The sequence below is a fragment of the Pezoporus flaviventris genome, unplaced genomic scaffold, assembly GCF_033815535.1.
Source record: "Pezoporus flaviventris isolate CSIRO_AGI_PZ_B2104156 unplaced genomic scaffold, CSIRO_AGI_Pfla_v1 ptg000018l, whole genome shotgun sequence".
NCBI classification, from domain to species: domain Eukaryota; kingdom Metazoa; phylum Chordata; class Aves; order Psittaciformes; family Psittacidae; genus Pezoporus; species Pezoporus flaviventris.
The window spans coordinates 2692307-2720197 of NW_026892566.1; the positions used below are offsets into that span (position 1 = coordinate 2692307).

Below are 27891 nucleotides of genomic sequence, written 5' to 3' on the forward strand. Positions count from 1 at the left end.
ATACAGAATCCTCTTCATTATTGAAGAAGATTCCTTGAATCCAAGAAATCCTCTTGGATTATTATGTTAAAATTTTCCATGGGTCTGATTGCCAATTCTGAGAGCATGTTGCAGTCAAGACAATTAGGTGGCTGTGCCTCCAGGTTTTGCTTTTCTATATTTCTAACCTCGTCTCAGGGAAGGCTCCTTCAACTACAGCACATGGTAAAGATGTGAGAAGAGGTCAATGCCATTATAATGTCTAATGAAAAAGTGTGAGTGCAGTGGTGCTAGCTTTGAACACTGCACATGGTCTACAGTTATTGCATTCCACATCACTCTGAGGAGGATTCATCATTAATAATTTGTAGTAACACGTGACTTCTAATTTACTGAATTCTTCTTTCTGTTTAAAAAAAAAAAAAAGGAAAAAACTACATAATTCATCTTCTTGCAGCTCATGTTGTATCAGAGATGGCTGTGCTTTTAGGAGGATATTTACTCCTCCAAAGTGTCAAAGCATGTACTCCAGCATTTAGGGAGGCTGCTTAGCCAAAGACAGTCTGCACTCAAATCTGATAGCCTGATTAAGAGGAAAAATACGGTCCCTACACAAGAGATCAGATTTGTTACGCTGCATGGGTGCCTTAGAGAACAGAACAGCAAGTAACTTACCACGTCAATTATCTGCAGCAAAGAAAGCTGGAGCTCGACTACAAGGGGTTGGGAGTCATTCACCACTGGTCTTTCAAGACGATTGTAGTTTCTCAGCAGTTCTCTGTACAAGCGCCTCTGGCTTTCGCCCTGCTGAGAGCCTAGGGGAAAAGAAAGAAGGCATCTATCATTTGGGCTGGTCACACTGTCCCTACTGCTTGTCTATTTTGTTGAAAAACCCATCTTTATGAGTCTTTAATTTGAAAGAAGTTCCCCCCAAAATTCTGTACATGGGTTTGACAGACACAGCTTTTATGAATACACGACTGAGAACCTCTTATGAAAAATTAATTATTAAAACTCAGAAACTACTGACCAGCCTCTGGGGCTCTGTGTAAATGTCCCTCTTCTTTGGTGCCCCTCCTGCTGATGGTCAGTGATGTGGCTCCAAAACCACCAGCCAGCTTCCTAGAAGACAGTCAGAGCTTTTATTGGCTTGTCCTTATTTCCTAGAACTGGTATTACTTGGACATACTGTGCATTTATGCAGCATGAGTAACATGTATTCTTATTTTTTGGAGCTGATGTATCACACCCTTTGCTGTGCTCAGGAAAGAGTGACAAGCCTTCTTCATACCCTCTTCAGTTTTTTGTGGCAGGCTTTCCAGTCTTTGGGTTACTTCCCTTGTCTTTTTTCCTTCTGAAGGCAGCACACTTTGTTAACACATAATAAGATAGTGGTATGAAGGTTGAAGTATTTGACAGGTATGTATAATGATACTGAATTCCTGGTGTTACATGCTTAACTTAGTTTTCATTGGGAACAGCCTCAACACAGAATCTGTCATGCAAACACATGAGCATGATAAAGACTAGCAGAATTTCAGTCTATGCTTATATTGCAAGATGCCCCTGTCCCCCAGATTTGGGGTGGGTATGGAGAGCATCCATCTAACCTGCATGGCCAGGTTTTCTTGCCACAACAACCATGGATGGAGCAGGACAGAAGTGAGAGCTTGGGTCTCTTTCCACAGAAAGGTGAGCACTTTGCTGGGAGACACTACCGAAGAACTTGGGTCCCCCGAAACAGTGTAGGTGCTGGTGTGGTGGCCAGCAGCAGCCTGAGCCCTACCGAAGAGCTGCATCTAACAGAGTGAGGGTTCATGGACTGCAGGTTTCCTGAGGCCAGACCAGTTCTGTCAGCATGAATGCGTATTCTCTGAACTGTAGAAATCCAATCCCTGGCAGGGAATCTGCACTCTAAATTATTATTACTTTGGACTGAAGAATTTTTTATCCACTGCAGCTCCTAGTCTCTGCGTGTGACTATTTTTACCTCTTAAGCAGAGCTCTGCACATTGAGACCAGGACTTCTCTCACAGTGGTTATGATGAATATCTTTTTGACAATGCAACAGTTTGGCCTTCCCCAGACTTTTCCTTCAGTCTTCCTCTGACTCTCTGCTCAGCAAGCCTTGCAAGCCTGGAACACGGTGTTTTCCAACACTGCATCCATGCCTTTTAAAAATAATGTAAATTTAGTTTATAAGCAGTTTGTAAGTCTGCTTAATTTGTGTTCTCCTCCGTTTTCCTGATATTAAAGGGAGCTTTGCAGCTTTGCAGTATGGAAGTGCCTGGTGAACAAGGAGAAAAAGCATTTTTGTTTATTTTGGTGAGTTACACCAACATATCATCTTCATTGGCCCTTTCTGCTCTTGTGTAATACATTACATGATCATGGGGATCCAGAGGAGCAGATTGTGTAAGCACTGCTTCAATAGCCCTTGCCGACATGTCAGGATTGTATGCTATGTTTTCACCATTGGCAAAGACAAGCTCTGGCCACAGTATCTCTCCCTCACAGCTTAAGTAAGCTTCCCTGCAGTGATTTAAGTGCTCTGTGTTGGCATTAGTACTTGCTTTCTAGTGTCTCAGTACATCCCAGCTCTCTTGTAAGACCTTCCTGTGGAAATGACACCAGTGAAAATCACAACACCTTGTTCTGTGGAAAGAGGTTGTGAGCTTTGGTCAAATTTGCTGTCCTCTTACCCACCTGCCAATCTCACCACCCTCCCAACGCCACCCCCATGTTGCTGTGTTTTAGGGGAGAAATTACCGTCTGCACTATTGCTCTCGAGTACTTACATAATATTTGTCTTTAACCTTCTTTTTAAACTGGCTGCTACAGCTTTTATAAGGGAAAAGTGCCCTTCATCAGTCTGTGGAAGTCAGCTGGGCTGCTAGAGTGCCCTGGTATCATTGCTGTCATGGTGCATTAAAGCAGTCCCGCCAAGGGAGTTCTGACTTGGAAAGATCTGACCATAACCCTTTGCTGTGTTCTTCAGAAAGCTGTCTTAGTACTGTGTGCTCCAACTGTGCTGAAGCCAGGCTCCTTTCCCTGTTAAACTTCATGAGTTGAAATAGCCCAGTAAAGCAATTTTGCACCTGGTTTTCTACACTTCTTCAGCTCTCCCCTCTGCAATGTGACCCTATTACTTTGTGACCTCTTATATCCAAAATTGTTAACACAGCCTTAGCTGACCTATTCTTAGCCCGCTGATTTGACACTGGTGACCACATGTTCATGTGCTGCATCAGTTTTCTTTAAAAATTACATAGATTCCAAAGCAGTAGAGCCTTCGGGTGTCCTGGCAAATAGTCATGGTGGCTGTTGGTACCACATAGATCTGGCTAGTGTAATCACACTGCCATCTCTCTGTTATGGCTGTGCTGGAGAAGGAATTGAGGTGGGTCACAAGTCAGATTTGTATTTTCATCAACTTTTTCTTTAAATTGCAGTCTTCAAATACTTAATGTTTCATACTCCAGAGAGTTTTCTGTTTTTTTCCCCTCTAATCCTTGTGCTAATGCATTGTGACATTACATCTTTGTGTGTTACATGGAGGGCGTGCTGGTGATGGGGAAGCCTGGATCTCTTAGGAGTAATGATAGAATAAGCTTTACCACTGCTTACCCCTCAGTCACAGAAATCTAACTAAAGTCTATGGCACTGTTTCAGCTTGTAAACTAGGCTAGAAGCTGGACATCAATATTTAAGGTTGCCAAGTCAGTCTCCCAAAAGGAATGCCAGACTTACTTGCCTATATGTATTACAGGAAGTTACTGGCAAAGTACAAGTAACTGGCAAAGGGCAGGATGACCTCTGGGTTAAGGATCTTTAAACTATAGATATCCCACATCCCACTGCCTCAGACAGTATCCCCCTTGTTTCTGAATTATCTTTGAATACCCCAAACCTATGAGTAGGAAAAATAAATTGAAAAAAAAGAGAAAAATAAATGAATACCATAAAAATAGAAATAAAGAGGAGAAGGAAAAGGAGAAGGAAAGGGAAAAGGATAAGAAGGGAAAGGGGAAAAGGAAGGGAAAAAAGGACACTGACTAAAACTGTCAAGGCCCTTCCTCATTCCTTGTGTACTGGATATGGTTTCAGTGGTTGCACTGGTTTGTTCCTTTACAATTTTACTTCACCTGTTGAGGAGACACAGTGCTCTAGGCATATTGCTGCAGGTTGACAATGAACCTCTTCCATGTTCTCTGTCCAGGTGGGATCCTCTGGGCATGGACTGCCTGTTGCATGCTTGAGTGTCATCCTATCGTCCTCACCAGTAATAGTGGTGCCACCATAATACTCTTTATTTCTTCTGTGGGTTTGGGTTCAGACCTGGGGAAGTGTTTCCTGGGGCTGGAGGCTATTCAGCATTGTCTGGTAGGAATGAATGGCTGTCAGAATTGCAGGTAGCTCTGGCCAGACTAATCATATGCCACCCCAACGGAGGCCAGGTGCTCCTTCCTTTCCTAGGAGTTGTGCTGTCATATCTGGTCTTGGCTGGTTGATGCTTGTGCTCTGCTTTGTATACAGAGTTCCTTGAGCTACAGGGCAAGAGTCCAGTTCTTGCCAGTTCCCCCAGTTTGCTCTAGAAGTTGTCAGCATCCTGGACTGAATGTGTGGGCCACATTCTGGCTTGCTATGCACAGTAAAGAATAATATTGAAATATTAACAAGAGTAGGTAGAAAGACACGGATTTCCATGAGATTTTCAGCCACAATACCTGTATTTATACATCATTCTGGGACAGGTTGCCCAGAGAGGTGGTGAATGCCCCATCACTGGCAGTATTCAAGGCCAGGATGGACAGAGCCTTGGGCAACGTGGTCTAGTGTGAGGCATCCCTGCCCATGGCAGGGGGCCTGGAACTAGATGATATTATCGTACTTTCCAACCCTAACCATTCTATGATCATATGATTCTATGATTCCACCATCGGTTCATAAAGTTCCCTAGTTTTATTTTCATAATCTTTGAACATTTTCTTTGGCCAGCTGCTAGGTGAATGTTCTCTAGCTGTTGCTTTATTTATACAACGTTATGGAAGTTATTGGGACCAAGGGATCCAATAAGGAATGATTTCAGACCATTCTTCCCATATTACTGTATATTCACACATACACATCTCTGAATTCCAAAACATGCCCTTTTTTAAATTTCCCTTCTCAAAAACAGTTCCTAGAACTGTTTGCATATTACAAACTGTTTGCAGATTAAGTTAAAATCAACAGTAATCAACATATTCCTGGTCCATCACATTATTGCTTTTAAAAATGTATTTTCCCTGATACCTCATGGAAGATCCTAAACTGCAGCAATACTGTGGTTGTGGTATTTATTCACACCTTCTGCAGGTACTTCAGAACACACATGTAATTTTTTCTTTCTCTGTATTGTTACTTTGCCACATTCCCATGATTTATTTGCTTGTCTTACTGTTTCCTAAAACAAATCAAGTGGAGTTCAGGCATTTTTTAAAAAAACAGTGTCACTATACTGAAAAGTATTGTTATATTTTGCTGTGTACAATCTTGTTATAACTGGAACATTCAGAGAGCAAAAAGCCATTACAACAACCTATAGTTATTAGAGCTAAAACTTTGAACCTTTTAGCATTTTTCTAATAACCTAACCTAACAGCTCTTCTGTCATAGTTCCTCTTGGATTATTTATTTTTTTTTAGTTTATCACTGTACTTTTATAGAGATTTTTAGCAATTTCTTTGGGAGTACAAATAGAATCATCACAGGAAGATGCACACACACTATATGCAATTATGAATTATGGGGGAAGTAACAGAAGTAGTATCAGAAAAAAAGCAGCTTGCTTCACAGCCAACTTCATCAGCATAAAGAATTGGAACAGCACCTTCAAAAATGTGGCATGTTCCAGTGCTTTGGTAGCTATAAGAAACAAGCCACCTTATTTTGTATATTTTGCAGATTTCTGAGAATGTAAAGCATGTCACTGCCATATGTCACTTAATCTGCAGAGACACAGATGTGTCCCATCTGCTTTTGTTCTTATGTGCTGCTTTGCTGCTTTTATCTGCGGCTGCAAAAGCATTATTTCTTTCAATGTCCTTTGATTTAAAATGCATGCCATCACACCTTCTGGGAAGAGTACCCACATAAGAAATAGTGGAATCACATCAGCTACCTCAGCCCTGTGTGTGTCTGTGTGTCTGTGTGTTTGTATGTTGTTTATATGAATACCTCCCTCATTTAAAACCTCTTTTTAATCTACTTCCTTTATGGGTAATCTTTGACTCTAATCTTTGGCTCTCGCTATGCAGATTGTTTCTGCAACTTACACACAAAACTCAGGCAGCCAGAGGAATGTGTGAAATGCCATGCTTTCCTAGGCAAAAAGGACCTAATCTTCCTGATATTGGCCATTTCTGTTCTTTCCTAGAAGATAAAGAGCTCCCAGCAGAGATTGGTATTAAAGGGTAAGCTAGGAAAGGTTTCATCTCAAAGACTTCAGGCATATGACAATATGCTAAAAAGAGAATATAGGCCATTACATAATGAGAGGCTGGGATTATATTTTTGGTCCTGCTGGCATGGTGCAGATGTTTTAAAGCCTGGGGTATGTATGTAAGGTGAAGAAACACATGTTAAGATATTAACAGTGGGATACCTCTCATATGTGTGATAGTTATCTGAACTGTGTTATTGCTCCAAGTCAGAAACATAACTGGCCAGAGGCAAAAAGGGAAAAAAAAACACACTTGTATTTTTAGTATAATGACAGTTTACGTTAGCTCCATGCAATATAACTGAATTACTACAATACCATATGTGGAGTAAGCACAGGAGAAGGGAGTTGGAACAATGGTGAAAAGGACTCCCCTTGTTAAAAAAAGCTGTGTCTGCCTGAAGGTGACTCATCAGTCCTCCTGGGATTTGTGAGGACAAGCAGTAATGGAAGTCAATGGAAAGAAATAAAATCATATGACAAAAGTGAGATATCAGTGATGTGGTCATCAGTGTATTGGAGGAAGCTTTTGGACTCTCCAATCCCACTGGCTTGCAGAGTAGCTTGTCACATCCCTTCATGTTTCAGCACCTAAACCAGTAAATCAAGGGAAAGCCCTTGCGAAAGCACTACGGACCTCGCTCACCAAGTGTTGCCAATGAGGTAACCATGGCAATCTGCACAGCATTCACAGATGGCTCTGAAAAGGGTCACAGTGAATTTGCACCTTCCCATCAAAAACCCATTCAGCACCATGCCAAGCACATGTGGGGAGCTCAGATTTGGGAAAGCCATATGTGAACAGACAGGTGTAATAATGATTTCAGTGAAAACAGATAAGCAAATCTCATTAGGGCTGAGAAGTTAGGAAGAGGTTTTTCTTCCTAAACTCAGTGCAGATAATAACAGTGATAAAGTCTGCAATGAAATTTTCAGTTTACTGTGCAACACAGTTCTTCAGGCTCCACTTCCCATACTGAGAATATCAGATACACAATATAATTACAAAGAAGCCCACATCAGGGTCAGCAGGACCCTGAAGGAAGAGGAAAACATGTTAACCTCCCAGGAAGAGAAAGGTAAGTAATTCTGTCCCCAACATATGAAGAGAGCAAAGATAAAAAACCCCACAAAATTAGTTCTCCTAAGCACTATTCCTTAGTCACAGACATACTTTTACTAGGCATGGAAAGTTTGTTCCTTTTTTCATAGTTCAGAGATGAGGGAAGCCTCAAAACCATTGCCTCAGTGTGCTGTTACCAAAGCAGTGGGGATATTGTTTAACTTCTCTGGACAACGCAGAGCACAGGTTGAAGTGGAACTGTTACAGAGAGTATTATTGTGCAAATGAACCATCCAGTATGCTCAAAGATACTGTAGTGATTCTTTCTCTGTCTCCTTCTGCAGTGCTGGCCATTGGCAATGGTTATGATCCCAGAAATGGCTAACTTCTCAAACAATGAACTTCTGCCTTGTCAGCCTACCAGCTGTAATTGCATAGCAATACTAAGCAACAAAGGTACCAACGATGAAATAGGCTGGACTAGTGATGGCTCCTCCTGTCTTCTTCCCATATTGCTCAAGCCTCATCTGTTGCCTGTGAGCAAAGTAAGAGCTGCACTGGCTGCAAGGCTCAGGCAAGGCACAAATGGCTAAGCATTTTCTGATTCATAAAGTGTACAGCTATTTGGTTGGTTGTTTTTTTTTTTCCCAGACTTTGAATGTCACAAGGTCTCAGTAACAACTGAGCATTGGTTAGCCTTAATCTGCCTGGTTTTAGAATGCTAAAAGCATCCTGAATGCTAATCTTTTTCTCAGGTACAGTGCTTGAATCCTGGGTTTGTTGGGATCAGTGGGGATATGAAATACGTGGCTCTCCTTGCTGCACCCTGCCAGCCAAACCTGCACTGGCTGAATCACTGATCCTGACTAAGAGCAGAGATGAACTACATGATGTACTTCTAGATAATGATGATCTGGGGAGCCTGATTTTGTCTTAACTTTACTCTGTTGATTTAAAGCTTTGGAAACGTCAATCTAATGCTCCTGGATTATGTCAATGCAAACAAAATAAAATTAAAACAAAACTGGCATCCAGGTGGAGTGCAATTGTCATCTTGTGATACAGTAACAATGCCTGCAGATGCAGGATGCTTGGTCTCTCAGAGACCAAAAGTAGCCTGAACAGCAGGAAGTGACCCTGTGCTGTCTGGCCTGCCTTCTGGTGCTCCCCAGCCTCCAGAATTCCTGAGCCTGATAGAGCATTTTGACCCAAAAAGGGGAAATTATTTTCCCACTTGGGAAAAGGTCTTCTATGGAGAAGGATGTCTCTTCTCCTTACCCACAGACCTGTTCCCATTTGGTTTATCCTTTCTCTATCACCCTGTCCTCTCCTTGTCATTGTCAGGCAACACATAAGAAGATCTGACAACGGCAGGGGTGCTGAAATGCTTGGGCTGAGATATCAATCCAATAAATTTGAGTTACAAAGTGAATGGCAACTGGGGACCATAACTATCTTTGGAGACTACATTAGAAAGGCAAATTTTTTGCTTAGAGCTTTTGAAGCTGTCCAGTTGCCTTTTACAAATTGTGCCTGAAGCCTGAACAAGAACAGTTTCAATTCAAAGTTACTGCCTACTTGCAACTTGAAACATTGACAACTGTAAACCACCTAACTATATATTTCAATTTTTATCTCATCTTGCTATTGTTACAGCTGCCTAAACTAGATTTCAATTTGCTGATGACTTTTCTAAAATGACACAATATTCAAAGAAATGTACTCCATAATTTGTCATGACCTGCTCTGCCACTTTGCAGACTCAAGATGAGGAAATTCTTCAAAAAGAACACAAGATGGCTAAGAATTTCAGAATATATTTTCTGCATCATTATATGACCTACTTTTGGGCTGTTTTTTTATTTTTTCTCAGACCTACTGACTCAGAGGTGGTGAAAACACTAAGCAGCAGCAACCTGTACAGCCAGCCTATATTCATGCAGTGTCATCACTGAGACACAATGCATGACACACAGTTAGCTCCATGCCAAATAAAGCCTCCCCAGGACAGCACAAGACATACACTAACCATGTGGAGTGAGTCAAGCAGAGGTCACTGACAATCAGCTGCTGGAGCTCAGCATGTCCGATGAGAAATGGAGACAGGCCTTTGATCAGCTTGGGGTGAGAAAGCAAGGAGGTGCTCTTCCGGCTGCCTTCAGCTGCCACGAGGAAGGGCTCTATGATGAAGGAGCCAGACTCTTCTGGAATGTGCATTAATCAGATTAGTGTATCTGCACTATAGCATTCATCAGATACAAGTTGCATCATGAAGCACTGCCAGGGTATTGTGGGATCTTTTGTTTCGCTGAAGAGAGGGGAGACCACTGCCCCGGAGGTCTTCCCAGCTTGACTTCTTGGGAAGCAGCCTAACAAAGCTGTACCTGCTCTGAGAATAGGGGTTGGGCTGGGCAACTTCTAGAGGTCCCTTCCAGCCAAACTATGCTACCAGCTGTATAGACAAGATTCTCTTTCACCTCAGCTGCCAGAGACATACCTTTTCCAATTTACAACTTAATATTCACATTTGGCATAGTGGAGATGTAAGTGACCAGAGATTTTTCCACGTAGTCACAGCTGAACTTCAAGGAATACAGTGCACAGTCTTGTCAGCCCAATTTGCAAACTGACTTAGGCTGTTTGAGCCCTCAATGTGAAATGATATCTCCTTAAGTCTGTCCCTTCTCTTTAAATCCTTTCTCTGTCCAAATCTATGTTGCATTAAGTACAGAAATGAGGACTGTGGACTTCTCTGCAACACTCTAGGATTCCCTAAGTACTGAAGACATCCATTTCTGGAAGGTGGCAAGGATTGCAGACATCTGCTTCAGTGCTCTAGTAACCACAGCTTCTCTAACTGAGCAAAGCTAATTGATAGCAAGGCAGGACAGGCCACCTGCACCTCACTGTTGACATGCATAAGTACTTATGCTGACTACAAGTTCTCTTATTTGCAATTTACTGACTTAATTGCAAGCCCCATGTGGGAAGACTGTTATTTCCAAACACATCATCTGGTTCTGGTCTTGTTATCAGCTGCTTTGCTCAATGCAGAAAGGACTTGATATGCAAACCTCTTTCTACAAGCTGTATGTGTTCAGAAGTGTGTCCCAAACCAGCAATAAACTCCTGTATACCTTTTTCATTCCCATGGATCCTACTGATTGCCAGTGCTAGCCCTACCTGTCTCAGGCAGATGTGCTCTCTTCCTTAATTAGATTACGCAGGATCTCTAGACAGTAGGCATCCTTGAATGACCAAGTCAGGAGTGATGAGGAGTCTGATCTACTTTAATCTACCCTAGAGCTAGAGAGACTATAAATCTCACTCTTTGCTTGTCACACACAAACAAAATGCTGCACTAACCATTTGTTTAGGATGTAGAGAGAAACTGAATGGTATTTAAGTACACATATTCCCTTGAAAATCGTGTTCAGATGGCAGTATTTCCTGGTTTGTGACTGATGTAACCTATTCTGAAAAGAGTTATTTCATCATACAGGTGTGAAAGGGATGCTGCTGCTTACTGTTCTCACTATACAACACAGACATAAAATACTTCTTTCACTGCTTGGAAAAATTCAGAATTACTGACAAAATAATCCAATATGATATCACCACCACTAACTCATGTGCTCCTCCACATGTCTTAGGAAAACAAACGAGAGAGAGAAAAAAAGTCTGAAGCTGTCTTTACAACATGAATCCTGTGCCTGGAATGGTAACTTCTGCTCTGAGACCATCAGAAGGCCCCCTGGACTGGAGCAAGGCAGGGGGTTCCAACATAACATCATACACTGGAGCGTTCCAACATTCTAACTTACCATTCCAATGTTCCAACATACCAACTGGCATCATCCCAAGGACCAGATGGATACTACTTTTACGTGCACTGTATCTGCTTCTGGATCCCTCCCTACTTGCAGCATGCTGCACCAATAGGTGCACATAACAATAGGTGCTGGGGATGTCAGGGCCCAAGTACTTTTTCTGGACCTTCCAACTTTTTTTTTAGTGAGATTTGAGGAGAGTTAACACAAGAAGATTTAGCTGGATTACTATCAGCAAATGTGCATGGAAATACCTCCAACTATCCTGGAGCCTGGCACCTTCTCATAAGCTTGGGCCAGCTGCACAATTGCAGCTGTGCCTATGATAATACAGATCAGCCTCAGAGCTGTGCCAGTGCATGCACATGGAATATTAGTGACTGAACATGAAGTCTGGTACATTGAACTGAAAAGTCAGTCTCAGAAGGCTAGTATGTACAGCAAGTTACCTTAGCAAACAGTAGTTCACAGTAAATAATCTTAAAAAGATTCGCCCAGGACTCTACCTGCCTGTCTCAAATGTGTTGACAGAGGCATTTGCACTAATGTTCTTGATCACAGAGCAAAGTGACACCTCAAAACAGGCATGTACTATGACAATTACATTAAATTCCATCTGACTCCCTGCATATGCGATGCCTCAGCGTGCTCTCAGCATCCAGGGTGATGAGACTCTCATACCTCTGCTCCCAGTTATTATAGCAATGGCAGAGATCTGGCAGTAATTTTCCATCTCTGCAAGATGCTTCTGCGGCATCTTTTTAGCCAATCTAGAAGAAAATACCTACTTGCACAAGCAAAGGTCTTCCCCATATCTTTTCTATTTTAAACTTGATTCAGCTTCATTGGTATCTTTGAAAATCAGTGGGGTGATACAACTCAAAGCATTAACATAGAGAATGAGAGGAACTAAGGTGAACGCAGCCTTTAGACAAATGAAGCGTATTAAAGATTTTAAGTGACCTAACTTAAACGCCTGGTTCTAGAGATCTAAGGGTGGAGTTCCTTCACCAACCACCTAAATTACCACTGGCATTACCTTGTACTCTGTTAAGGCACATGACTTCTCACAGCTGTTCCACAGTGTCCCTTTGGAGTAAACCAGTTTGATTAACATAGCTCACTGCAATTTCATCTGTCCTACCTAAGTGAGGCCTTAAGTTTAGATTCCATATAAAGGTGTTTAAGAACCAACCTTGATTCTTCCTGCTACACCTATCTCTAAACTCATGTCACCTCAGAATAACTCATATAGCTCATATTAGAGGAACTGCAGCTCAGCAGCAGAATCTGGCCTTTTGAGACTGTCTTGCCAGTGTTACTGCTGCTGGAGAAACACCACCTGCTTGCATGGAAGTGAACCAAGAACATTATCTTTGTGAGGATCTGCTCCTAGGGATCACCAGTTGTGTTCTGATATGGTCACTAGAACTCACCTAAATCAGCAAAGCTGTGAAAAATATGAAATGAGTGTAGCACAGGAATTAAACTCCGGTTTTTGACTGAGCCAAATAAAAACGGCTTTGTACCAGCTGGGTACACCAAGTGAGGCTGAGTAACTTCATAATTTACATCTTTTAGCTGGTTAGCTTGCTTGCATCATCCCCTGCCATAAGATTTGTCCCATACTGCTGAACACTTACATTCCCACCTGACTGCAGAGGAGAGGCTCTGTCCTCAATTTGCCTTTGCCAGACTTTTCAAAGCCACATGGCCAGAGTCTGACCCTGACGTCAGGCTACACAGAGCAAAGAACCTACGTCTGACTCTACTCTGTGTGACATGTGTGGCACTTTAGTGGCCTTGCTTGAAAGAAAACAAGCCCAGCTATCAGACACAAAAGCCCAGTAATTAGAATGCATGGGTTTATTTGAGACCAGCAAAGTGAACCTTTAACTTCCCTGGATGTTCAAACCCAGGAGAAGCCTGTGCACTGAGCTCCTCAGAGAGGCTTAGGTGCTCAAGTGGTCAATGGGACATGTTTCTCAGGAGAACTCCCTTACAGAGTCATCTGCTCCATGGATCCCAGACTGCACTATGCTGAGAAAAAGGAGCAGGAGTGAGTCTAATCCCTCCCTTTCAATCTCTCCCTGGAGCAGGTTTTTCAAGTCACTCCACCAGAGGTTGTTATGTAGCTGCTGGGACTCACAGGGTTCTTAAATTCTCTGGATGCTCCTTCAAGGATTGCACCTGGCCTAGAAGGGATGTCTGGCTCTGAGAGATGTCATCTGGAATTCAGGGAAGCTGAAAGCCAGTTTCCTGGTATTTCCTAAGATCCATGTCCCACGAAAGCATCACTAGCTCCAGGATCTTCAGGAAGGAGGGCTGCAATGACCTAACATTAACTAAATGTGTAGCAGGGCTCCTAGCAGCAGTGCAAGCAGAGTCCAGTGAAAGCAGAAAGCTGTGGAAAGGACTGAAAGAAATGACCATGGTTTGGTTTAGTTTGTTTTTTACCTAGTCCTTGACACAATTCTCTGTCAAACAGCCCTGAAGAAATTTTCAATGAGAAATTGTTTCAGTTAAGAAATTATCAATTCTGTTGAAACAACTCAGCACTACGTGAGAGTGATGTTAGTTATGATGGACTTTCTGTACTTCTGTGTGGGTTCTCTGAGAAATCCTGGGAGAGTTCATTTGGAGTTTACTGTTAAAAGCTTACTGGTATCTGCTACCAATAACAAGCTAAGATCATCTTGATTTCTTCCTCTTCTGCCCCAACTGAACAACTCAGAAGGCTCTTATATTTTTATTTTTTTCCTTCTCTTAGAAAAGAAAAAAAAAAAAAAAAAAAAAACCACCCACAAAGAAGAGGTCAAATACAGACCACCTTAATCAGAGGTCCATTTTATTCTGCTTTAGCGATTGCCTATAAAATTGCATACATGTAAACTGCTGGTAAAAGCACCTAATGAAAAAAATCCTCTGAACTATTTGTAAAAGCACTTTACATCTTCAAAAGAAACTTTAGAGAAACTAAGCTTTCCCCCTGATGATTTAATGATAGCCAGTATTTAAAAGGCGCTATTTACATGATAGACAAATGCTCAAATGGGACTGCATACAAAGTGAATTATATCATAACTAGCTGCTACCACCTGCCTGTTAGTAGCACAGAGATGCCTTTCAAAGACAGCAAGGTCATTAATTTAGCAAGGTAGGGAAATAATTTTCTGGAATACCATTGCTACATTAGGCAGCTGAAATGCGGAGCTGTAATAAGGAAATACATGGATGTTTTGCAGATTCAGATAAACTAATAAGGAATTATCTGCATGCATGAATAGTCCAATGCAACATCACATACAGGTAACTTTACCATGCCCCTGTGCTTCTGATATATGTGGACCGCTTTCTCTGTTTTAAAAAGACAATCCTTTTTTCTCTATGCATAAATAGTGAGTATTATGACATGGTTCCTCACACCTGGAATACCCAGTTTGAGAAATTATAGTTGCTGAAGACATGCATGTTTCAGCTGTGGGGAGGAATAAAAGCATATTTTGTGCAGAATCCTGAACACCTTTCAGGACTGTGACTATTTTACCTTCCCGTCTCATTTTAAAGTTCTTTATTATTAGCTTTGCAATCCTCCATGTTTCAGAATAATCACACAGTTCCTATATTTGTTTCTAACATGGTGAGACTTCAGAAGATAGCTTGGTCACAGGTGACATAGAAGTCCATTATTATTTTTACTAGATGTTTCCAACTTATACCTATCACTGCCTGGATAGATTTTTATTAAACACACTAAAAGCTGGAAGAGAAAAACAAACCAGAAATAGTAAATTTATGAATTTATGCACAAATTTATTTATGTACAAATCTTTCCAAATGATACACAGAAAGTAAACAGTTAAAAATTTTCTTCAGGTTATTCTCCTTTGTAGAACGACACTATTTCACACTCAGATTTACAGGGTTCTCACAGCCATCCTGTACAGCCTGGAGATATAGTTTCCCATTCCCCCCCATAAAACAACAGGTTCAGTTTTAAAGGAGAGCAAGAACATATTCCTTTTGAAACAATCATTTTAATTCATTCTTGAAAGTGAAAATTAGTTACTTTTCATTTAAAAAAATGCCCGCACCTTATCCTTTCTTAAAAGAAGGTGCCCAGCACTGGTAATAAAACTCTGTGGAACCAGCACTGGACTTTAACAAGATTAAAACTAGAAGCAGATACAAGTCTTCCTGAAAGTAGTGGGATGTGACTTGTGTTTAATAATAATAAATTTAAAAAAAAAGGAAAAAAAAAAAAGAAAAACATATTAAACAAACCAAACAAAAATTACAAAACAAACTAAATTCAGACAATCACAGATGAGCTTACCTTTAAAGAAAGACAGGAACAAGGATGCCCAGAGACATAGTCCAGAATAAACAAATCCCAAGCACTTTTCTGTGAGCATTGTCAAAATAGGCTGGCTATCCTTCCTGAGCAGTGGATGAAGAGAAGATGAAGTCTTGGAGACAGCCTGCAATGACTGATGTATTTGGCAATTACAGTAATAAGGCATCAAACCAGCTTCCCACCAGGAGAGAGAAGTGCATTGGCTTGTGTGCTTCTACAGTCCCTAGGAGCCAAATTAGCTCAGCGCTCGGTCATTAAATCCAACCACAAAGGGGCTGGTTACTTTACTTGGGACTCACATTCCCAGGCACTCTGAGTCTTTTCTTGGTCAGAAGCAAAAGCTAGTGATTCACACACACAGCTGTGTGCGTACTGCAAGAAGGGGGAGCGTGCTGCCTGGGAGATGCTTTCCACATCCCCTCAGATTGTACCTAACTCGAGAGAGCACGTCTGCAGTGCTTCCAGTGCTTGCACTCGAGTGCCTCTAGAGCTGCTTCCCAGCAAAATGAATGTGTCCCTCTCTGTTCTCTCTCAGCTGCCTGTGCAACTTAAACACCTGTGGCATAGTCCCTCTGCCATGCTCCTGCTTCTACCAGCAGAGATAGCTGGGGAGATTCAATAATGCAGAAACTGGAAAAGATGAAAGTAGATATTCTGATGTCCTTTTTGGTGCAACCCTTCTGCAATCAGTAACCTGAGGTTAGCTATTACGTGATTGTTGTTAAGTCCCTTCAAACAGAACTATTCTATTCTGATCTCATTTGTTCTCCTCTATCCAGTTTGATTCTATTCTGTTCTGATCTATCCAATGCTATGACCTCCTATGGGAGGTCAAAGGCAGCATTTGACTTGTTCTCAGGGATTTCTCCCCTCATTCTCCCCTAACCAGGGAAGGCAGAGGTGATCCCCTCTGCTCAGCACCCATCAGGCTTCATCTTGGCCCTCTGTCCTGCCTGTGGTCCCAGACAGGAGATACACCGAAAGACCAGGGGAAAAGCAATGGCAGTTGCAAGGCTGGAAGAGCAGAAAGAAGCCTGTGTGTGAGAGCAACAACACAGTCATCCTGCCAGGCTCGTGCAGGGCCTCTTTGCTCTGAGCTGAGCACCACTGGTCTGCCCTGGGTTTCTCAGGGCCTCTTTGTCTCTCTCTGACTGCCTTGCCAAGCCCCATGGCAGCCAGAGCAGGGCAAACAGACGCTGCCTGAGGGCTAGGCCCCACGGAGGAGGCCAGCAGGGCTCACCTCCACGGCAAAAGCAGCCTGCAGGAGCACTGGGTCAGACTCCATGGCAGCCTGCGCATGGCACAGGAGCCGTGTGCAGCCATCGTGCCCAAGTAGGGGCATAGAGGCTCTGCATGAGCAATGAGCCAGGCCCCATTGCATTCCACGGGGTGCTCCAGGGGCCCACAGGCACCTAAACAAGGGCTCAGCTGCAAGGCCACATGGCCCTTGGGGCCCTCAGGCAACTGAGCACCATGCAGCCATTCGCTCACTCCCCCCATGGTGGGATGGGGGGAGAATCAGAAGAGTAAACGTGAGAAAACTTGGGGTTGTGATGAAGACAGTTTCATAGGTAAGGCAAAAGCCACATACACAGGCACAGCAAAAGAGGGAAGCCATTTGATACTTCCCATCACCATGTGCCAGGAGACCTCTGCCATGGCCAGCGCAACCTGACCATGCCTGAGGAAGATGTGGCTGAGGCCTCAGTGGCAGGCATGCAGCACCAGTGCCCAGCACAAGGCAAGCTACGGGGGATTGAAGGTGCAGCGGCATTGCACTAATGCCAGATGCGCGTGCTGGGGCCAGAGTGCTGCTCGCAGAGCAACACATGCTGGGAGAAACCATCAGGATGTGCCCGCCTGATGGATGGTGACATCACTGCACAATGGGTTCAGAGGTCCTCGAGGGATGGAACGTGACATCTGAAAGCAATGGACTCTTGTCCCTCACTGCTTCAATCCAGGTGCCAAATCTCACCCAGCGGCTCGCGCCCACTGTCCAGCTGAGCGAGTCCGCATGGTCTGGAGTGTTGCACAAGGCTGTTGGTGCTGCTGTTGTTCCTGGGGAGTTGTCGAGTGCAGCTCCCAGTGCCCGATGCCAGAGCTGTTGGAGGATTTTCCGCACCCAGCCCTGCCAGGTTCAGGCAGCTGGGGCACCCAGGAGGCACGCTTGCAGCAGCAGAGGTGAGCTGCATGGGGAAACCTCTCCCTGGGCAGCTGGGAGGGCTTCCTTCTTGAGGGACCTGGGCATGTCTTCCACCCCTTGTCAGGCCAGACAACAGTTGTGCTCTCTCTTCCTTTTCTAGCTGAACACCCACTGATGCAGAGGCCACGAGAGGGAGCAGCTTTGTTATCCCCTGTTCTCTCCAGCCCATTGCAGTCCATGGAAAGCATGGTCATGGAGCTGGAGACCCAATGCCCAATGTGCTTGGACAGCTGGGCAGACACCAGCTATGTGATGCCGTGCCTCCACCAGTTCTGCTGCACCTGCATCCTGCGATGGGCTAAGAGCAAGCCCAAGTGCCTCCTTTGCAAAAGGAGGGTGAGCTCCATCATGCACTCGGTGTGGGGGGATGACTTTGAGGAGCATATCATCCCACCACCTGCACTACCACCAGTCATTGTCCAGTTGGCAGGAGGAGCTGAAGAACACCCAGCCAGCCAACACCTCCAGCACCCTGCATCACCCTGACCAGCAGGGGCAGGGCCACTGCCCTGGGCTCCAGTGGGCAGCTTCCACACCTATGTCTGGGCATCCCTCTTCCCTGTCTACCCTGCTGTCCTCCAGCTCCTGCTGTCCTGGGGGCCTTGTCCCCACTGCCTCCTGATGTGGGTCCCAACAGCCTCTTCTCTGCCTCCATCCCCACCACAGGGAGCAAGAAGAGGTCCAGGAGGAACCCGCGGAGGTGCTGCCAGAGCCCTCCATGCACAGCCAGGGCAACAAGCACTGCCCTGGGAGGCCCCAGCGAGCCCCAGCGAGGAAGGCCAGCAGATCCCAGGACCCTTCCAAGTCCCCCAGGAAGACACCCCGTCATCAGTGATGCTGGGAAGGTGCCTCGGGGGACAGCTTAATGGGGGATGGGCCACACACCAGCTGCAGCACACACCAGCCCCTCGTGATCCCAGCCCCCAATCTATTTAGCATCTAATATTTAATAAAAAATTAAAGCATCAAAGCTGTAGAAAAATTCTCTGTGTTACTATCAATGCCTTGTGCATTGCTATCCCAACCTGCGCTGCTTTCTCCCACTTCTCCTGGTGCTACGGCTACTGTTTCCTAACGTGTCCCCCAGGCCCTATGGACACTGGGATTGGCCTCTTGTGACAGGGGCTGCAGCAAGGCAGAAGTTCAACCAGGTAAAGTGCAAAGTCCTGTACATGGGATGAAAAATCCTAGGCACCAGCACACTCTGCGGGCTGGCTGGCTGGAAGGCAGCTTGACAGAGAAAGGTTGAGGTGTCCTGGTGGACATCAAGCTAAACATGAGCTAACAATGTTCCCTGGCCACAGATAACGCTAACAGCATAATTAGAACCTTTACATGAAAAAAGCAACAACCTCAACGTTACATATTCACACAAATGGCGGAAAGGATCACAGTGCATTTCTTCCCACATCAGTATCTGGAGGGAAGGGATTCCTTTGTAATGTAACATGCTAAGTAATCCCAACATTGCTAATGTAGGTGGAAGAAAAAGGAGTTTTACTACTCCAAGAAAGACACCTTGATCCATTCATCCAGCCAAGACTCCTGAAGTGTATTTGACTGCAGGAACCTTGACTGCAGCTTTGGACAAGGCCAAATCTCTTTCTTCCCCACTTCATCAATGACCGTTAAGTTGCCGAATGCTGTGGATGTTATAAATTTGCAGCACATTTCCTCACATGGACGCTGGGGGATGTTTCCTGTTGGTGGCACACATCTATATCTTATTTGAGTACTTAAATTACCTTGACAAGGCAATGAGTTGTCAAAAAGCTATTCTTTCAGCTTCTCCCAGCTAGTTGATTTCACCCATTTTGATCTGGGCTTTCTCATCTGTTTTGTTTCAGTAACTCCACATTCCTGCACAGAAGGCCAAGAGTTTAACAAGCAGCCTAGGATGATACATATTTCAGTGACAAATGTTGTGAAATGTTAAGTTTTATTTGTTCATGAAGATGTCAGAACTGGTCCCTGAGTCTTTACAGCTTGAAATGTTAGAAACCTACCCATACTTGGCCACAATCCCAAATCTTCAAGGTCTTCCTTTATCAGGAGTAGCACTATACAGGTAAGGTGTCCTCCAAGACAAGATAAAGTGGGCTCAAACATGGTTACAGACCAGGGCCCATGTTCTCCCTGGGGTAACCACAGCCTCTAACACTGCACCATGAAATAACGTCAGTTGAATTGCTGACCCTCTCTAAAGCTGCTTATTTCTGATTTCTCTGCTGCCATAGAAGAACAGTGCTCAACTCACACGATTTAAAATCAGACACAATCAAAGCAGTTTATCAGTTTCTCAAGTATATGCAATTAACTGTCAATCAGCTTGTACTTCTAGTCTCCTAAGAGGTCTTGGGCTGTAAGTGGGGAGGGCAGTTGGGCAGGCCCTACCTTCAGGTCCCAGACCTCTCCTATAGGGGATCAGCACTCAAAGCAGAATAGAAAAGGAAAATGAAGCTGCAATTGCTCCCTGCAGCAGGAATAGAACAGTTTCATCACCATTCTGACCCAGAGTTAGGTACCCCCAAGCCAAAGTGAGAAAGAAAAACATAGTCCCTGGAGTATTATTTTCCTTCCACATTTTGGGCTACAGTATGTGACAACTTCACTCTGCCTCTCACACTTTTGCCTCTGCTCCTGAAGATGAGTCTTCAGATATTGCCGGCTCGTGGTGGATGGGAAAGGTCTTCAGTGTGTTAGAGGAACTGCAAACATAGGCTTCATACTTACAGGTGGCAGAAACAAGCATGTCTTACTACAAAATAGATACCCTGGAGCCTAGAAAATCATACTGAAAAATCATCCTTTTTCACTGTGGTCCTGCGAGGCAGTGGTGGACAGGTACCTATGGATGGCTTTTGTACCATGCACTTGGGGAGAACGAAGCTGGGGGCCAGTCTTAGTGTCATGGAGTTGGCAGGCCAGAGGGCACTGAAGATGACAAATTTTCTCCTTTGAAAATCATGAGAAGGCACTAGTGCTATGAATGACAGTATGTAACTTACTGCACTCCCAAGCTGGAGCCTGGCTTCTTCTCAGGCTCATTGCTCACACAGGCTTGGTCATCAGCACAGAGGCCTGAATGTGCAGTTCTCTGTTCACAGGCTACTGACAAGAAAGGAAACAGCAAGAGCAAGCTAACACATGCAAGTCTGTGTTGCTCCTCCTCTCTCCTGTTCATCTGAACTGTGCTGCTACTGCAAAAGGCTTACCAAGAGATGATAAAAGCAGGCTCTTCTGGCTAAGATCATACAGGAAGGATGCATACCCTTCAACTCTGGCCAGATTCATTGCTCAGCCTCCCTGTCCTATAGAAACAGATTAAGTGAATACAGAAACTAAGATATTCCACCAAAAAACTGTGAGGCAAACATTTTCTTTTGCAACCATTTTCCTCTGTGAAAAACTGGGATAAACTACTGCGGACTGGAACTTGTGGAAAAGGTGCAATACAAAGCTCTGTCTAGAAGTTTGCGCTGTACTCTGATCTTGTAAAGTTACATGACTTGTTACTCCTCTTCTTCGGGTCAGTTCTGCTGCTGGCCACAGCACTGCATCTCTGCAAACTCAGCACTGGCCGTCCCTCCTCTACAGACCTATGCCTACAGCTGGGCCAGCTCTGCTTTTTCCACCATGTATGCTGCTGAGCCTCTGCAGTCAGCCCTTCCAGCATTAGCTTGACTTCCTACCTGAACCCCAGCACCTGAGCCTTGGAGTCGACACAAATAAAGTACAGTCAGCCACAATCACACTTAAAGCTGAACAAGAGGATAAGGAAAGCACTTGTACTGAAAGCAGCAGTGCAAAATGCAGCTGTGGGTTTTGTTAGCCACTGCAGGCTCCAGGGAAGAGTAGAGACACAAGACCCTCTGCTTTGATTCCCTGGAAGTTATATGGGCTATCTTAAATCTTCAGGCGAGCTTTTGATTTTCATAAAGCTGTTTTCCCCCAGGAGTGGTTTGGGTGTCTTAGGAGTAGTTTAGGGAAGTTTTGTCAAAGGTGCCAAGTGCTGGCTCTAGAGTGGATGTGCTCTGCAGTGCACTGGTGATCAGTAGTATCACCAGGGCTTCCCCATTCATGTCAAGCTGCAAAGTCTACTCACTGTGTTCAGCTACTGTTCAAGGAAGGCTTCTCTCCACACATAGGCTGAGTGGCCTCACTGGCAAGGCTGGACATGCTGGAGGTAGGCAGGAAGGCAATGCAGCATGCGAACATCTGGCTGGTGGAGCAGGGAGGTGGCAAGGTGATCCCAATGCTGCTGGGTGCTGAGACAAGCAAGCTGGGGAAATGCGTGATGGGGGACCAGGTGCTGGTGTGAAGGGAAGCAGATGGTGGCAGGAGGGTCTGCATGAACTGGGGATGTCATGGCTCCCCATTCCTGCAACCAGCAGAGGCTCCAATGAGTGGCCAAGGTGGCAGTGGAGCTGCTGAGTAGCACATGGAGCTGTGCTGCACGGTAAATGCAAGGAGCAAGAAAATCCATCAGTGCCAGCCAGATGTGCACTGAGGCTCTGGCATTTCAGCTTCTGCTTGGTTCTTTCCCCACACAGGTGGAAGCTCTGGTAGGATCTACCAGAGCTCAGCTGTGAGGCTGAAGTCCCCTCCTCAGCCCATGTGCCATGGCCAGGGCAGTGGCTGGAGTTCACCCCTGCCTCCAACTCTTTCGCAGAATCATGACATGGCCCAGCAGTACCAAAGTAGGCACAAGTTGCTCTGGATGCTGGGGAAGCTCCTGCCACCGCTACAGCTGCAGGTAAGAACACCCCAGGGATCATTCTCCCTGTTCCTGAGTTCCTGCAGAGCTGACTGGGAGAGGGGAGCCAAGTGTAAAGCCAACACCCACAACAATGCATTAGTGGAAGAGAAGCTGTTGGGGAAAGAAACAGAAGGGCTGTGGCAAATGGCCAAGGGCATGGGAAGATGAACACTGACATGGAAGCCTTACATGAAGGTGGTGTGACCACACAGACTTGTCCCCTTTCCTAAACATTCTTACCATGTACTAGCCCATCTGTGACAGGAAGCAGGGAAACTGTGTGGGGTGGCAAGGAAAGGAGTCTTTTCCTTAGTTTGAAGTTGAAATAGCTGGTAAGTGCTGGGATATAGCAGTAGCACATAAGCTCCAGATATCCCAGGTCTGGGATCTCGTCTGATTTGTGCTATTTCCAATCTCTACAGCACTTCCCCAGCTGTGTCCATCTCCCTCTAGTCCTCTGTCCCTCTTTCCTGCTCTCCATCCCTTTTCTTCTTTCTCACTACCCTTCTTCCAGGCCTTCAGACTGTCTTTATTCTTGTGTCCAGCTCCTTACATGTATTTTTCTGTTCACACCAGTCTTTCTCCAGCCCCATCTCCCTCCCACTCTACTCGCCTCCATTCGTTGTCCCCATTTCATTCTCTCTTTCGCACTTTCAGTCTCACCATTCCCTCTCCTGATCCCTCCCTTCCACCACTGGTCCCAGCGTCCTCGCCCGTGTCTTCACTGCCGCACTGCTGCTGTCCGCGCTGCCATGCTCCCCGTGGGGTCGTGCCCCTGCTCATGGGCCGTGATTCCTCCGTCCCCCTTCGCCCTAACCCGCTTCCAGGGACCGCGGTCCACTGCAACCACTTCATGCACCCTCAAGGTTACCTCGCCCCGAGCGAGCACGCGAGGTTTGCCCATGCGACTTTCTTTCCTCCCTTCAGCCGGCGGCACTGAGGGCAGCACCATGCCCACAGCCCCATCGCGCCTTCAGCTTCCGACAGATTTACGCATGGGCACTGCTCCACCTTGCAGCCACCTCGCTACTGCAGGCAGAGCCACACACGTGCGCACTGCTCCCCCTTGCGTCCACTGAGACACAGCGGGCACAGCCGTAGATAGGTGCACTGCTCCCCCTTGCACCGGCCGCTGTACTACGAGCAAAGCCGTACATGTTAAGTACATGTAAGCACTGCTCCCCCTTGCGTCCACCGAGATACTGCTGGCAGAGTCGTAGATAGGCGCACTGCTCCCCCTTGCAGCCACAGAGGTACTGCGGGAAGAGAGGTAGATACGCGCGTTCCCGCCTTCTTCCCGGGAAGAACGTACACGTGCGCAGTGCTCTCCCTTGCAGCACCGCGGTCCTGCAGGAAGAGCCGTACAGGTGCGTTCTGCACCCACTTGCAGCCACCGCCGTACTGCGGACAGAGCCGTACAGATGCGCATTGCCTCTTGCAGCCAGCACGGTACTGTAGGCAGAGCATTACACTTGCGCACTGCTCCCACTTGCGGCCAGGGCGGTACTGCGGACAGAGGCGTAAATGTCCACACTGCTCCCCGTTGCAGCCAAATCTGTAACTGAAGGCAGGGCAGGGTGGGTGTTCACTGTTTCCCCGTTACAGTCACAGAGGTACTGCAGGCAGACCCGCACAGATGCGCGCTTCTCCCCCTTGCAGTCAGCGCGGTACTGTAGGCAAAGCATTACACGTGCGCACTGCTCCACCTTGCAGCCTCCGCGGTAGCGTGGACACAGCCGTACACATGCGCACTGCTCCCCCTTGCGTCCACCGCGATACCGCGGGCAAAGCGCTGCAAGTGCGTTGTGCCGCCCCTCGCATCCACCGTGCTGATGCGGCCAGGAGCATACACGACTTCGCTGCTCCCCCTTGCAGCTACCATAGTAATGCAGGGAGAGCAAGGCGGGTGTTCACTGATCCCCTTTGCAGCCATTGGGGCAAAGCGAGCAGAAACGTTACATGCACACTGCTCCCTACTGCTGACATCGCGATGCTGCGGGCAGAAAGCAGCGGTTGTTGACTCCTCCCCCTTCCAGCCACCGCGCTACTGCGGGTAAAGCCGGGCGCGTGCGCACTATTGCAGCCACCGCGATAAGAGTGTAGAGCCTTAACACGTCCGCACTTCTCCCTCTTGCGTCCAACGCGGTCCTGAGGAAAGAGCCGTACACATGCACACTGCTCCCCCTTGCGGCCAACGCGGTACTGCTGGTAAAGCCGGGCTCGTGCGTACTGCTCCCCCTTGCGTCCACCGAGATAATGCGGGCAGAACCGCATATACGCGTTCTGCTCTCCCATGCAGCCACCGAGATACCGCTGGCAGAGCCGGGTGCGTGTTCACTGCATACCCTTGCAGACGTCGCGGCAAAGCGGGCAGCGCCGTACACGTGCGCACTTCTCCCCCTTGCAGCCACAGCGGTACTGCGGACAGAGCCGTAGAAGTGCGCACTGCTCCCTCTTGCGTCCAGCGCGGTACTACGGTAGAGTCCGGCGGTCGTCGCCTCCTCCTCTTCACCCGTCGCGGTACTGCTGGTATAGCCGGGCGCGTGCGCACTGCTCCCCCCTGCAGCCAGCGCGGTACTGCGGAAAAAGCCGTACACATGCGCACTTCTCCATCTTGCGTCCACCGCGGTGCTGCGTGCAGCCGTATATAGGCACACTGCTCCCCCTTGCGGCCACTGTGGCAAAGAGGGCAGTGCAGTACACGTGCGCACTATTCCCATTGCAGCCTCCAAGTTACTGCGGCAGAGCCAGGCGCCTGAGCACTCCTTCGCCTTACCTCCACGCGATACTGCGGCCAAATGTACACATGCGCACTGCTCCCCACCGCATCCACCGCGGTACTATGAGAAGAGCCGTATCCATGCGCTGTGCCTCCCTTGCAGCCATCACAGTACTGAGAGTGTTAGAGAGGGTGAAGTTTTTACAATAAAATAATCACATAAAATAGTAAAATGATTATATTTAAAAAATTTATAAATCAATAGTGAGGCTTTGTATATTAGAAGACGTTGTAACTTTGCCGTTTTGTATCATAGTTACTCTGTAACTAAATGTTACAATGGTAGTCTTGGTAGCAAGAGCTAACATAACTGTATATGGTGAGGGGAGTATGGGTGTATGTATTGTAAAACTCTACCCAAGCAGAACCTAAGTTTAAGATAGCCAAAAAGGGCATATCAGAAGCATCCTGGTGAAGATAAGAGAATGCTAGCATCCACAAGATGATTGGGACCTAGCCAAGTAGAGAAAAGGTGAAGAGGACAATCTGAGGAAGACTTCTTACTTCATCTGAGGAAGACTCCTTACTTCATCAGGGCGACCACCAGAGGGGGCTGCGCAAGCTCAAAGGAGGCTGATGTCGTAATAGACTGATGTAGCAATCCTTGATGCTTATGTATTAGTCAATGATGTAATCTGCGTTGAATATGTATTAGTTACAAAATTTTTAGTGTATAAATTGCGAACACGATGTGATGGGAGTCGGAACCAGATTTGGGTGCGTACCCCTGGTTCCCAGCGCCTCAATAAAGCACCTCATATAACCATCTCGGTGGTTATGCTTTTGTCTCAACGCTAACACTTTGGCGACCCAGATGGGACCTCACGGGCATTGCTGAGGCGGATCATGTCTCGATCCTGCTCCAGCCGGCACCGAGAAATTCTCGGGGAGCCATCGACTGCGACCGACCTCCACTGCTCACGACGGACCTTCATGCGGTAAGAAAGGTGCTTTTGATCTGGGTTACGGTACCGATTTCTAGTAAATGTATGGTATTGACCTTTGGTAGTAAATGTATGGTATTGACCTTTGGTAAAGGTCTGGTAAAAGCCTGCCTGTTACATGCAGGGAAAAAGCTGCGTTTGGCTTGGCTAGTAGTAAAGCCTGCCTGTTAGACGTGGTGAAAGCTGCGCTTGGTTGGGGCTAGAGAGCTCTCGGGGTAAAAGCCTAGGCGCCGTCTGTTAGTAGCGAAAGCTCTGCAGGTTTGGCAAATGTGGTTTGGTATTGGTATTGGTACTTGTGCTGCAGGATCAGCATCTGTCTAGCTAGACATTGTAACTCAGTGGTGAGTAAAAAAAAAAAAAAAATTGTTTTAGAGATCTCTGTATTTGTAAAATGTTGTCAATCCCTAAGTCGTCCCCATTAGGCTGTCTTTTAAGCCACTGGAAGGAGGGTCGATTTGGGCAGAGTATGAAGAAAAGTAAACTAATTGATTACTGTAATGTATGGTAGACACAGTATGAACTAGAGGATCAGGAGAAATGGCTTGAAAATGGGACTTTACAGTACAATACTATATTGCAGTTGATGTTGTATTGTAAAAGGGAAGGAAAATGGGATGAGGTACCATATGTTTATCTATTCTTTGCTTTAAGAAATAATGATGAGTGGCAAAAAAAAAAATAAAAAAAATCCTGTGGAATAATGGATGTGAAGGTAAATGCTAATCAACAGTATAAGGGATGTGTTACCAAAAAGGTATATGCAATGTCTTGCTGTAGACAATAGTTTACAACACCAAAGGGACATTGAAAGTCTGGATTTAGTAGTGACCCATCAGCCCCACCGGCTTTGAATGGAGGAAAGGGGGAGGGGAGAAGATGACAGTGAGGAAGAGAGTGATAGTCATCTTGAAAGCATGGGAAGTTGCCAGCATAGGGAAGATCAGAGGGAACCCTCCCTGCTACTCTGGTTTCACACAGAACTCGCTGGAAGGGAAATCGGGAAGGAAAAATGTGAATCCAGGTACCTAAAGCAGTGCTGGCGCCTTTAAGACAGGGGGTGGGAGCTGAGGGCCCGGTGTATGTTAAGGTACCTTTCTCGCCTGGAGATTTAATCATCTGGAAACAATCAGCAGGAACATATAGAGAAAACCCTGATAAAGTAGCCCATGTAATGAAAATGATTATGAAAACTCAAAATCCAATTGGGAGAAAAAGAAGTGAAGTTTTTAATAGACACAGGGGCTACCTATTCAGTTTTAAATGATATACACGAGAGGCTAGGGGAAAGAACTACGACAATTGTGGGAGCCACAGGGAAGGAGGAAATACGGCCATTCTTGCAGCCCCTAGATCTGCGATTTAGAAGGAAGGAATTAACACATGAATTTCTATATGTAGCTGAATGCCCCATTCCCCTTTTAGGATGGGACTTATTGGCCAAATTGGATGCAATGATCATTTTTGAGAACGGTGAATTAATAATGCAAATC

The 27891-nt window shown here is 45.7% G+C and overlaps 1 protein-coding gene across 2 annotated transcripts in view; it reads right to left on the bottom strand.

Annotated features, from left to right (window-relative positions):
- Positions 1-16403, bottom strand: part of LOC133270141 (neuronal acetylcholine receptor subunit alpha-7-like) — a 57258-nt gene extending 40855 nt beyond the window's left edge. For both annotated transcript variants that reach the window (XM_061455077.1, XM_061455075.1), the window contains exons 1-2: positions 15693-16403; positions 655-794 (exon numbers count right to left, since the gene is read on the bottom strand). In XM_061455077.1, coding sequence (XP_061311061.1) covers positions 655-794; positions 15693-15879 — 327 coding nt within the window. In that variant the 5' untranslated portion in view covers positions 15880-16403. The remainder of the gene's footprint in view (positions 1-654; positions 795-15692) is intronic.
- Positions 16404-27891: the final 11488 nt, after the last annotated feature.